The sequence below is a fragment of the Lepidothrix coronata genome, unplaced genomic scaffold (assembly GCF_001604755.1).
Source record: "Lepidothrix coronata isolate B3197 unplaced genomic scaffold, Lepidothrix_coronata-1.0 Scaffold17, whole genome shotgun sequence".
NCBI lineage: Eukaryota > Metazoa > Chordata > Aves > Passeriformes > Pipridae > Lepidothrix > Lepidothrix coronata.
In genome coordinates, this window is record NW_016690197.1 from 4,204,529 (window position 1) to 4,217,670 (window position 13,142).

The window sequence follows — 13,142 nt, forward strand, 5'->3', positions numbered from 1 at the left end:
ACCTGCCATTCACTTAGATTTGGAATAAAATTACCTTCAGTGACATCTGTCTGCCTTTCTCTTTCTAAGGGTCTCCTGACCCATGGGGAGGCAAGGGGTCTACTGGAACTACTCCACTGCTTTGTAAAGGACAGAAGTTTGTAATCCTTAGACCTGTCAGCTTGTCACCAGATCAGTGCCCTAGTTGTGCCACAATAGGCCTAGGGGAATTGTGATATCCACGTGAAGGCATCTGAGATGGCCCAGTTAAACAGGTCCAAAAGAATGAGTCTTGACCTCAGCTTGGAAGAGGTAATGCTAGATTATAGCAAGGGTTTGACCCTCTCTTCTCTAAAGCTTAATTCCAACTACTAAATAAATACCAACTTATTTAATATAGTGTGGTACCAGAGGGGGAGGGAGAGGAGGAGAGTATTGCTATTGTATGTTTTCAGGCAACGGATGAAGAGGGACAAAAGAGTCAAAACATCAGGAAACTATTAAAATGAATACATTCCTAGTTTTTTCATAATTAATTCAGCATGTCCAATTTTGTATCAGAGAAGGGGAAAGAAGGATTTTGACCACTTCCTTTTTATCTCAAGCTGTTTGGAAGAATATGATCTTGTAACACTGAAAAGAAGTGCCTCACTGCATCCCAGCAGGCGAGTGTAATTTTAACTCTTCCTCATGCCTAATTTGATATGCAAATCCCTATGTTCTGTATGACATACAGTTCTTAAATTAGACAGCAAAGACCCAGGTTTGCTTAGGCACTATCCATCCCTATTTTCTAGCCGCATCCACCTTTTTTTCCACTTTGTACTGCATTAAACAATACCTTGAAAACAGTTTTCACTATTCAATTCCCTGAGAGACTTTTTTCAGTATGCTTACTTCGTTGCACAAGTTAACATTTGGTCAAATTTTAATGGTTATCTCCACGTGCATAAGAACCAGAGACCTATTCTTTCCTTGTGCTTGAAATTTTAGGTTCTGGGTTAGGCTGAGTTATGCAATACTTTCAAAAGAAGATTCATTAGGCAGCTATTTATATGCTCAAGTAATTCCATTGTTTTCAAGGTCCTAGGGGAACAAACGTATTAAAGCTGTGATTGGCCACAAATACAGACAGTCCATTTGGGAGCTCTTTCATAGTCATTCAACAAAAAAAGAGTAGCATGTGTAGGTAAAATAAGTCCTTAAAGTACAGTTAACCAAGATAATTACTTGCAGCTTTCTTTAATAGAAGATTTGTGTAGAGTTTGTTCAGTTCTGTGGCTCTGAAAGTCTACCAAACACATTAAACACTTGATCATTGCCTGTTGCCCTGTATAGAATGTGATACATTAAATATTTGAGCATACCTAGAAAATTGATCTGAGGTTAGTTAGACTTGTGAATGCAAGGGGAGTTTCACCTTCTACCAAGGCTGCACTAACAAGCCTCATCTAGGGAGAACATTTTTCTGTACAGTACACTATACATGCAAATTTTCTTCTTTGAAAAGGATTAACTGGAAGTTTTGAGTGTTATTTGCTTGGGTTTTTCATAACAGCCCTTTAGATAACTCAGATGAAGTTCAAGGTTCCATTATGCTACACAAGCTACATTTCCATACATAGGCCAAAGTGATTTGTACAGTGCCACAACTGCAGAAATGACAGGGAACAGCAAAAGGGCCTCTCCCCACTACAGATGAAGAGCTGAGGTACAATCTGATAACATGACCTGACCAAGATCAGAGAGGAACTTGAAGCTATATACTCAGTCCAGGTATTGGAAGTCCAGCATCAGTCCCATCACCACATTACCATTCTACCAAATAGTTTTGTGTTCTACTGCTTTCTTGTGTCAATATGACCAAGTCCTTTTTTATGTGGACAGAGGCCTGTGAAAACAGCATCCTATTCCTGAATGCAGCTGTTTACTCAGACTGTATGGTACTGAGCTTTTACACGGTTTTATCTCTGTACTAGCTGTGGAATGATGACTAGGATTGGCAAAGCAGAAAAACCACCCTATCAACTTCCCAGAACATTCAGTGTTGACTAATTGGCACATCAAGTATTTGTGGAATTGCCAAATATTAGCTACTATTATGCTTCAAACTAACTTAGCATAGTAATGAGTATTATATATCTTTGACCCAAGCATGGTTCTAATGATCAGTTCAACTAGGCATTTAGTAGGAGAAGAAAAGCCCTTGTTCCTAAAAGCGTGGCTTGGACTCTGAAAAATCTGCAAAACCAGATTTTGATTTAAATGTTAGAATGTTTGCCAAGCTTCTTGGATTTCTAGACTTTGATCAACGTGTCCATGACAACTATGTCTATTGCTTTAATCATCATCAGAAAGCATATGCATGTTATTAGTAACAAATACTGCTGAATCTTGTTCTTGGTTTGCCATTGTGGAAACAAGATCAAGATCACAGCTAACTACAATATACTGACAACACTGATTTTTCAAAGCAACCAAGAGGTAAATACAAAAAATGGCAAATAAAATTGGGCTTCTGCCATTTCAAAATTTACCTGTAAAATTTCATTGACGCAGCTTAATCAATATGCTTTTAAATGTTTGCCAAAGATTAACACTTGGGTTGTAACACCAGAAATAGGGTATTTGTTCAAGAAAAAAAAAAAAAACAAACAACAGCTAATGCTATTTGGATTGCACACTACACAAACTTGCATGTTTTGTTTAATGCTCTGCTCCTGGAAAAATTGTGTTCCATTCTAAACATCATCCTGCTAGACAGATACTCCAGAGCCAGGGAAGTAGAGGACTATATTTACACTCAGTAGTAGTACATGTATAAAGGTGAAACAAAGAAAGGAGAAATGTGCATAGGAGCAAAATTTTGTATACACTTGACTGTGAAATTATTGCCCAAATAAGGTGACAGAATATACTAATTGCAAGAGCACAGTATATGACAACCACAAAGAAACGAGCAGACACACAGAAAGCCTAAGCAGTCTTACCCACTTCTAATTTTACATTTCTTTGAGAGGCCAAGCATCAGCTCCAGTAATTCATTGGCCCCTTTTCCCCAGCTGAACACACTGACAGCAAGAAGGAAGGCTACAATACACATCCTGCCGTAGAGATGTGCTGAGAAATCTGACCAACTTTATCACAAGCCTGACTGTAATAGTTCCATTATTTGGAACTTCTGTACAAAGCCACCTCCTACTACCTTGATCAGGTTCTAAGAGTAGGAGTGGTACAAATGTGAAAAAAAGGTTTCAGATAAACAATAACAATTGATGAGCTTTAACTGCCCTGAAAAACATGTCTGTTTCTGTGACTGCAAAGGTATAAGAACCATACACTGAACTCCCCAGGCAGAGGCTGAAGTAACCCTAAGCCATATGACAGACAGGACTCCTAAGAAAATCCCAGTCAAACAAAACACATATTGGCCTCCTGTTAAGCTACCCAAACAAGTTTTCAATTTTTTTTTACTTTTCAGCCATGTCTTGTTCAGATACAATTTTGTCATAAATCTCTAATCTGAAATATCCAAAACAACTAGAAATTTCATAATATCTATTTTTCAGCAAAAAAAAGACTTTTTTATTTAAACAGTAATGATGTAATGAAGAGTCCGCTTTCTGACAATTATCCCTCTTTTCCTTTAACAGGCCTGTATCAAGTAAGATTTATCATATCACTAGTACGCAAATTAAACTAGAGACAAAGCTGAAAAAGGCATTAATTTGGTTTCTGTATCCCCTAGATACTCTTTCTATATTGCATGTACTAATTAAAGATGTAGCGACTGTTGATTTAAATACCTTAGAAGTCTCTAGTGTCACACATCAGCAATATCATGAACCAGCAACATGGACTACACAAAGCAATAGACCAGCTATGTTAAAATTCATTTCCTAAGCACATAACCTATCTGCCTGTTTTCTGTTGATGTTCAGATTTATATGAACACAAAAGTCAGGAAGGACAAAAAAAAAGGATTGACCAATCTAAAGATTCCCATTTATGTGCCATTTTGACATGTGTGCATGTCCTCATTGTCTACACAGCATACACAGAGCTGAGAAAGGTCAGAGGACTTCTGTGAATTTCCCAACCCTCTACAACTTTCTGCAGTTCTAGTAGTAAGAATGCCACAACACCCAGTACACCAAAATCAGTCTTAATATTTTATTTTTCATTTTTTTAGTTGGACATTTTGGGTATGCATTATCATCATTTCATCTTTATTAAAAATATGCACTTACAGTAGCACCAAAATAAGAGTGCTAGGGCTTTTTTAATGCCATCTCCTAGTTGTGCAGATTTTCAGTCAAGAGTGTTGAAGGGTTCACATTTCAAAATACAGCTCTGACCCTCCCACTCCCACAAACCACTTGGGAGCCAGTCAGAGCATCAAGCTGTTGTTTGCTATTATTGCTTTTCTGCTTCATTTCTGATGATGCATGCTTACAAGCAGACCCTCACAGAGTTCTTCTATAAAGGGGATCCACCTACCAGTGTCATGCTGATTTCATCTTTCCCCATGCTGTACACAGCCTTTCAGCTGTGCAAAACAAACTTGGGGGAAGATGAGGGGAAGAAAAGCATTAACTACATTGTTCCTCTATATTTTATTTTGCTTTGAGGAAATTCTCAGTCCCATGTTGTTTAAAATGAATCCAGCTTTAAACAGGGCATGGGGGGGGGGGTGTTTTGTTTTTGCTGACTCTGCAAACTGATACTTTGAGTGAATTGTTTAGGGAAAGCAGAGAAGCAAAGAGTCCTTTATTATGTCTGTCACTGCCAAGTGATTTGGCAGATTCCTTCATTAAATGCACTGTGTGATAGGTTGAGAGAGAGCTCGACTGGCCAGTTACCAGCAGAAAAGCTCAACTTAAATACTTTTAAAATCTTATTATGGTCAATTTGTGGTTTTGGCTGAAGAAAGAAAGAGGATGAAAAATAGAGGCAGCTGGGTGTCAGTGAGGGATGGAATATTGAGGTAACTTTCATTACTGTGCCACACAAAATCCACCGGCTTTGTACGTTCATTGGATCCAGCTAAGGCAAACACACCCACTGGCTAGGTACACCTGCAGAGGTGGTTTCATTTGTCTCAGCATTTGTCCAAAGTCAAAACAGCACAAAGGATCTGTTTCCTATGCCTTGATCTCTACATTGAGACATAAGCAATGGCTAGTTTCTCCTTGTAGAAAAATCTGTTCAGTTTTGATCCTCCCCAAAGGCCTACCTGTCCTGGATGAGGTAAATCCTTGAAATGTCTGAGTGAACACGTACACAAGTTTTTGCAGACATGGATAGAAACCAGGCCAGGGACTACCTGAGCCTACAGGCAATGGGACAGCGTATGTTAACATGGTAACAACAAAATATTGTGCCATTATTAACAGGGGCATAACTCTGCCAGGTTAACTCTGGACATAAATAAATCCCTATCTGCAGAAAGAGTAAGAAGAGATAATGCTCAGGAATTGCAAGACCTAAACACCAACCGAGGCCTATTATTAACCACCATTCAAATAGAGCTGAGGTTGGGAGGGAATAGGAGGCTAATGGTTTAAACAAGGTAAATCCCACATTCCGTAAAAGAAGGGTCTTTAAATTGATACCAAATGACAAAATGTGTATTCTTGCTCCTTTTTGGCGCTTGGTTAAGAACTGGTGAAAACAGCTCTTGCCCTCCAGCTGGACAAGGGCTGAGATACCTCTGCTGCGGAGTGACTGGGTGCTCGAGCACCCTGCGGGCAGGGCTGGCTGCTTCTGCGCCAAGGAGCAAGCTGTTTCTTGGAAATGTTTGTGCAATTCAGCTGTGCTGCTGCTGGAGCCAGACACTTTAAATAATATTAAAAAAAAAAAGAAAAGAAAAGAAAAAAAGAAAACACCCAGCCTCAGATCTCTCAGGCCGTTAGTGTATCTCAGTCAGGTTTTGCCTTCCACCAAATACTGTCAAATATCTGTTTTGTTTGGATCTGAAGGGTGGAGGGAGTTGGAGGATTGCCTTTGCTGCTGTCAGTGCTTCCTAATGATGTTTCTCGCTAGAGAAAATGAGCTTGCTTGTTTGAGAATCCAAATTCCCTGTGGGGCACAGTTAGGGAAACTGAAGATATGGGCAGGAAAAGAATATCTCTTAGGGCAACATATAAACATCCATAAAGCAGAATAGCAAAACACCTACAGAGAATGCTGTAGCTTTGCCAGCAAGCTAATTAAAGTCACTGACTAAGGAGGGAGCTGTGACAGTCGAAAAGTTAAAATAAAAATAAATCAGAAGTTTAGTCTAGCAATTATAACAGGAAATTACCGACAGAGTCAGTGCTCCTGCATTCTTTTCCTGGTTCTGTTTCCGATTTGCTGAGAAAGTTAGATAAGCGAGATTTTAGAAGTAGCTTCTAATTTGGAAAGCCTCCATTTCTAATGCCCGGCTGTACACACAGACTTCACAGACTAGCATCTTCAGTGCCCCCCTGTGCATTTGTGAGGGCAGAGCATTTCAGGACATTGGTGTCTCTGAAGTCAACTACCAGACCTGGAGAAACCCATAGTTACAGGCCTGCCCAAAGCAGCCATCCCTGAAAGCTTCCTGTCTGTGAATTGTGGCTGGCGCAACATATTGCGGTGGGAGTCTGAAGTTTAAATGCTCTTTATGGCTGACATAACATATTGCAGTGGGAGTGTTATGTTTAAATACTCTTTGTAAACATTTACAAGACTTCTAAGACACACTCTGTCTCCAAAGTCAGTGTTATTACTTTGGAAATAATGAACTCTATGACCTGCACGTTTTCTGAAAGGACTGCTGCTTGGTAGGGGCAATGAAGCTGCATTCCCAGGTCTGACTGCAGGAGGAGTTTTTAAGTAGAGTGTGACTTAGAGAATCAGAAATAGCTTGCTTCTGTTCAATAACATAGCCCCAATTGAAACTGCAAATAAAGAAATCTGTGATGCCTCAGGAGGAGGGGGAAGGTCTCTCAATCATGAGAGCTTTCTTTATACAGGGTTCCTATTCAATTCCATGAGAATTTCTAAATGAAGAGACCATGTGGCTCCTTCTTACACTGACTTGTGCTATGAGTTCCTCAGAGGCAGAACTGAATTAAGTGTCCAGAATAAGGATGTCTCCATAAATTGACATTTTCCTGCCCTACATTCAATTGCAATCTCTCATCCTTATCAAGGGACACCATGGATCAGAGGGTTACACTCTGGGTGCCTGCCAGCACTCATATAGTTGTGAAAGTCAGAATGTTTCTCATTACAGCAATGAACTTTTTTTTTTTCTTCTGTGCAATACTACTGCAAATACGTGTGTCCTGGTGTCAACTTCATCTTTGCAATGAGCCAGAATATTTACAGTGGCTTGTCAGACTGAGTGTCGTGAAACAAATTATTATAGATGTGATCGGATCGATACTGATCTGATCTTTTAAAGAATATTGCTGTGCTGAGGAAAAAGCATAAAAAACCCCAGAGAATGTTGTTTACTGACACTACAGAGGAGAAAAAAAAAGGCCAGAGTAGGTTTGGGGTCCCCCTGCTTTTCCACCCACCACATGTGGGGGAGAGCGCACTCCATGTTCCTTTGCCTCTTGCTCCCACGTGCAACCCTGGAGGTAACACAGTGTACACCCTCTCCATCAGCCACGGGAGCAGAGTCTCAGAGCTTCTGCCAACCACCTGCTTTTGCAGCCCATGTTTTCACATTGCAAGCAATTTGGACCTACACACTGAGAAATTGTACAAGCTCCCAAAACAAAAAAAAACAAAAACGCCTTCCCAGCATGATGGGTCATTTAACCTTCGTAAACTTTGTCTGGGAACCTTAAAAAAGAAAAGCTGCTTAGGCATGACATAAAATTAAGTGACAAGGAATTCTTTGATAGGTGATCATACGACTCTGCCACTACACAGGCAAAAAAAATCTGCCATTAGGCAACAACAAACTAAACATAGTGAATACATGGACAGTATTTCAACACCTGCTAGAGGCTCTGAAAAATGGCTTCATCTTTGCAGCTATCTTAGGACAGCTGTATGCAATACTCTCATCTTCACATTAACATATTAATTTTTCACGTACCTTGCTACATTTTGTTAAGTACAACACACAGTTTTAGTGAGTTAATGTATTTACAAAAAATAAACGTGGTATTTGCATAAGGTCATTGTCAACTCTACCAACTTCCCTAGATAAAAAGGCTTTCTTTAAGGGACATTTAACATTTGGACATCAAACCAGTCCATTTGAGAAGCCCTTCCTGTTTCCTTCAAAAGGTAGAAATCAGTAAAACCATTTACCAAGAGCCAGAAACCAGACAAATTTAATAAAAGTTATTTTTTCCACTAATCGAAATGTCTTTCCTTTATGCTCAATCCCAGTTTGTGCACTCCCATGTGATAATCCACATACTAATGAATTGCCAATATTTAATTCTTTACAGGCTGTGCAAAGCTGAATTATTAAAAATCTTCTTAATGTTAGGTTTCAGTGGAGAATATACTAGATTTCTTAACTAGAATTTCTAGTTAAAAAGTAGTCCTTTAGTAGTGAGCTACTCCTCCAGATTATATAGATATTACTAGCAATATGTATGCAAGAGAGATGATCTTATAATGAAGCCAATATTAAAACTGTTGGAGAAGGTATTTAGAAATATGCCTGTGCACTATGTTCAATGCCACTAACAAGTATTTTAAGTCCTCTTGAACTTTTGAACACTTCTTACAGAAACAACTCTCAGAACTGTTGAACTCTAGCTTCAACATATGTACTCTTTATTAAGAGGATATGACCTTCCTGTCTGCCTTCAGTATCTTTTGCCCAAAGCTTCCTAATTAAAAAAACCTTTACTTTTCTGCTACCCTCCCTCCATCTGTTTTCAGTCATTCATTGCTACTTCCCTTTGTTTTGTAGGCTCGTCCAAAAGGAGAAGGCCTGACACCATACCAGGGCAAGAAACGCTGCTTTGGTGAATATAAGTGCCCCAAATGCAAGAGAAAATGGATGAGTGGAAACTCCTGGGCTAACATGGGACAAGAATGTATCAAGTGCCACATTAACGTTTATCCTCACAAACAGGTAGGAGAAGTGCAGACCTGCTGGCAACAGGCTTGGAACTAGGAATGCTCTTGACTTTGTAAAGTGTGGGTAAGGGTTAAACAGAACTTGACATATACTACAGCATATCACAGCAAATGGTTTCCCAGATGAGCTGTTTGTCTCAGTCCTGGAAATCTGGAAAGGCGTCAGAGTTGCAATTGGAACATTCTTTTTTTTTCAGTAAAAATACCTCAAACCCTAAATCTTTACCTGCCTTTCTTATAGAAACAGACTGTGGGGGCCTTTTAATCTGAGAGTAAAACAAGTTCACCAATAGTAATGGGCCTCCTAGTTCTTCCAATTCTCTTCATATTTACATCAATTTATTGTTTCATTCCACTGGTGTCAGCAGTTATTTCTTATGTGTACTACTTTTTTTCACCTGTTGGATTTCATCAAGGGGCTATGTCTACCTACAAAGAGCAGTGATAAAAGAGAATATGAAGATTACTCTTGCCTAAAAAATTCCTTGATTAATAACACTAACCTGAGACAATCTCAAAGCTTACAAGGTCTCCTGTTCCTTGCCTCAGTTTAGACAGCTTGTCTAAAAAATCCAAAATCCAGGCTGAGCAATGAAGTCATTTATCACATGCATGGAACTACAGTCTTGAGGGTGAGAGAAATTACAAGGTCATTGATTTATAACACTTCATAAATATTTACCTTGTTTTTATAATTCTTTCCATCATTTATGTTAATGTTCAAAGAGTCAAGAAATCATTCAAGAGGTGTCTCATGGACACTGTACAAGAGGCATTGTAGACTTGGATATGTACATTCTGTAGTAAAGAAGTTTTGCAAGTCATCAGTTGTCCAGAGTTGCCGCTCATGGCAACTTATCTGCTTAGTAGTACTAAAGCCAGAGACATACTGTTGGAAGGGTTGCAATCTACAGTGCTTCCATAAGCTGTGCTTGCCCTGGAGCCCCATACATGGTGTTTTCTGGGGAATAATCACAGCATGTGCAGTGCAGGTTTCCACAGCTGAACCCTATTGCTGTGTTTCCATGCCATTCCCTAAGGACACCATAACTCAAGCATGTGGAAGAGCTTTGCTCTTCTTGTCTATCCATGTGTTCCTGTCCCACCAGTAGGTATTGCAGTTATTTGAGATCTTTGGGACAAGACTGTATTTCTGCTAGGCTTCTTCATATAAATAACTTGCAGCCAGTCACTAGTGCTCTTCCCCAAAATGTGAACTTAGAACCTCGAGCTGAAAGATTTTTACATCCCAGTGTCACTGCCTCACCTCCATGTACTCCTATTTCTCAGTGTTGCCATTGTCATCCTTCCTAGTCTTTTTTATTCTTGCAGAGGTGCTCTGTGTTGCTTCTGATTAAACATAACAGCAATAGCCTGGCAGTAAAGAGAACAGCATCAGTTCATGCAGAGCCAGCAGCAGAGGAGAGCCAACAGGCTGCAGGAGGTCTGTGCTGCTTCTTGACAGAGCCTCCTGTTTGCCAGCCCATATATGGTTTTTGTCCAAGCATCCAGTTCCATGCCAGGCTCTCTAAACATTTATCAACATTTGTGTGTGTTATTCTGCACCATTCTGGAAAATATGCTCTACCCACTCACCAGTACTCTTATACTAACAACTGTATTTTGTAAAAGCACAGTGAAAGATGTAATTACAAGTCCAGTATTTCTAGTTTGAGAGTTATAGCACAAAAAAATCTTGTTGTGCACATAAGATGATTTTAGTAATTTTTTTAAACAGCACTGTTACACCACCTTAACATTTTTTTTGCATATGTTTCCTATTTATTCTTTAGATTTTTATTATTTTGTTGGTGCCTACCATAGTAGAGTCATCATTCATGTTTGAATTCCTATGCACTTCTAGAAGTTTTTAGCCATCACTTCCCTCTCAGTGGGTGTCCTCAGCTAATGATGTGCTCCTTCTGCTTTTATTATATGGGATCAGATTATTTTCACTCTCATCTGAATCTTCCATTGGACACCTAAAGGAAACTCACTAAGAGAAGATGTTGCCTCTCCCTAGACATCACACTTCTTTTGTGCCATTTTAACTCCATAAAAAAAAAAGAAAAGAAATCAGTGTTGCAGTGAAAGAACAGACACTTCAAAACAGAAGTCACTGCACTATGTGATGTGATCATAGTACAGATAATCCATAAATGGATTGTTTTCCTTGGTTTAACAAAACCCAGATGAACTGGAGAAGTCTGACCTCCATTCAAGATCAGACAATATTTACTTCTAGTGAAATTAATTATTTCTACTTTCAAACAATCTTGTCAATATTTCTCTTTGCCAATGTGTTGGAATTCATCATCTCCTTTTTTTTTTTTACTCCTTGCCCTACCATTTGGTAAACCTGTAATTTTAACTTAACAGAAAAAGAGTATCTGGAATATTATTTTAAAAAATAATAGTCATTTTATCAGCAGGTGAAAATCACTGCTGGTTCCTTAAAATTGAACTATCCTTTTGTCAAGTTACAAGAGCTTCCAAAACTATAAAAACTGTAAATATCTCAGCCCATGTCTAAAACAGCCAGGGGCCACTCATACCAGGTCAAGCCAACCTCCCCTGTTCCACACATGAGCCTAAGCAGTAGAGGACACATTTACAGGAAGCTGTGGATATAGACAAGACACAATAACGACCTCCAAGGGTACTTCCCGTCCTCTTTTATGCCCAAGTGAGTATTTCTGCATTCCCCGAGTTTGTCACCAAGCAGATCAACCTTGGTAGAGTCTATTCAATAGCTGAAATCTAATCACCAGGCCTTGCTATGTCCCCCTGGAGAGTAGGATGCTTGTGTCCAGTTTAGGTTTAAAAAAATTGAAATCCTTACTTTAGGATGGCTCAATATTCATTGCAGTGAATTAGGAGTTTGATCTCAGTTGCCAGATCTGCCCTTTTCTCCCGTCCTCATCTCCATAGCTGTATTTCATCTTCCCCAGTTTCTTTCCCAAATCTGTGGACTTCTCATTACTGTAGGGTTTGTCAATGTCTCACAAGGGATGGTTTCGTGCCCAAGTACTCCCATGTAACTGGCTCAGGCAATGATATCAGAGCACTGAAGGTAATATTCTCCACTCTGGGTGGCTCTGGGGTAGCCATTCTAGCACATATGCTGCCTCTGTGAATGGCTTGTGCAGCTATGCTCAGATCTTGATTTCCTATCCTTACCTTTCGTTAGTGGGTCCCTGGAGAGGAAAGCAGCCACACTTCCCTGCCACCTGCTCTTTGTTCCTGGAGGCTCATTTCACTTCAGGAAACTATCCCGTGCCAATTCCCCACAAGCAATGTCTCAGTTCAGCCCTATGCTCTTAGTCCACATGGGCTATCTGTGAGAACGAGCTTTCAACCTCTCTGGGACAGGAAAGGTTTTCTCAGCAATTTCACAGCTGCATATACACTTTAGAGTGCTCTACAAATACAGCTCTAAATCTCAGCATTTAAGAGAGATGGTAGAGCATGTATTACAAGAAGTAACACAAGGGCATGATAGCAGAGCTGCTGCTATTCATTCACAGAGCAGAGAGTTGGGTGGCTCTCACACCTCAGCTGCAAAACTGCTCCTCATCCCAATCAAGCTTTGAATGCCTTTTTATTTTCATAACTAAATTGTTCCACTGTGTTCCTCCTTTTGCATTTTCACTGTGTCCCTCAAGAGGCAAACCTCCCCATGGGGGTGCTTACAGGAATGCACAGCACATGGGGCAAAAACTGTAGCCCTGTTGACCTCAAGCTTTATCAAAGACCAAAAAGCTACCTTGACAAAGCTGCTCTATGGCAATTTCTAAAGTAGTTTCCTGGGTAGTTTCTTTAGCTACTCTAAGCATAAACAGGCATCTCAGATGGGACTTAAACCCACCTCTTATTTTTCCAAGGAATTTGGATTTTGTGGTTGTTTATGCTCCTTCCTACCCTGCTCCAGCAACTAAGCCAATTCTTGTAGTCATTCTCCAGCGTTCTTGGCACTCAAACAGCCCAGATGCCAAGCTCTGAATTCTCATTTTCTTCCCCTGCCTACTATAGCAGCAACATCTGCGCCTGTGGTTACTTCCTGGCTGGCCTCTTAT

General features: G+C 39.9%; 1 protein-coding gene across 1 annotated transcript in view; it reads left to right on the plus strand.

The window, feature by feature from the left end:
• The window catches only part of ZCCHC24 (zinc finger CCHC-type containing 24), a 109,400-nt gene that overhangs the window by 85,184 nt on the left and 11,074 nt on the right, over positions 1-13,142 (plus strand). Inside the window, exon 3 of the mRNA XM_017807087.1 lies at positions 8,897-9,061. Within this exon, the coding sequence (XP_017662576.1) occupies positions 8,897-9,061 (165 nt within the window). The remainder of the gene's footprint in view (positions 1-8,896; positions 9,062-13,142) is intronic.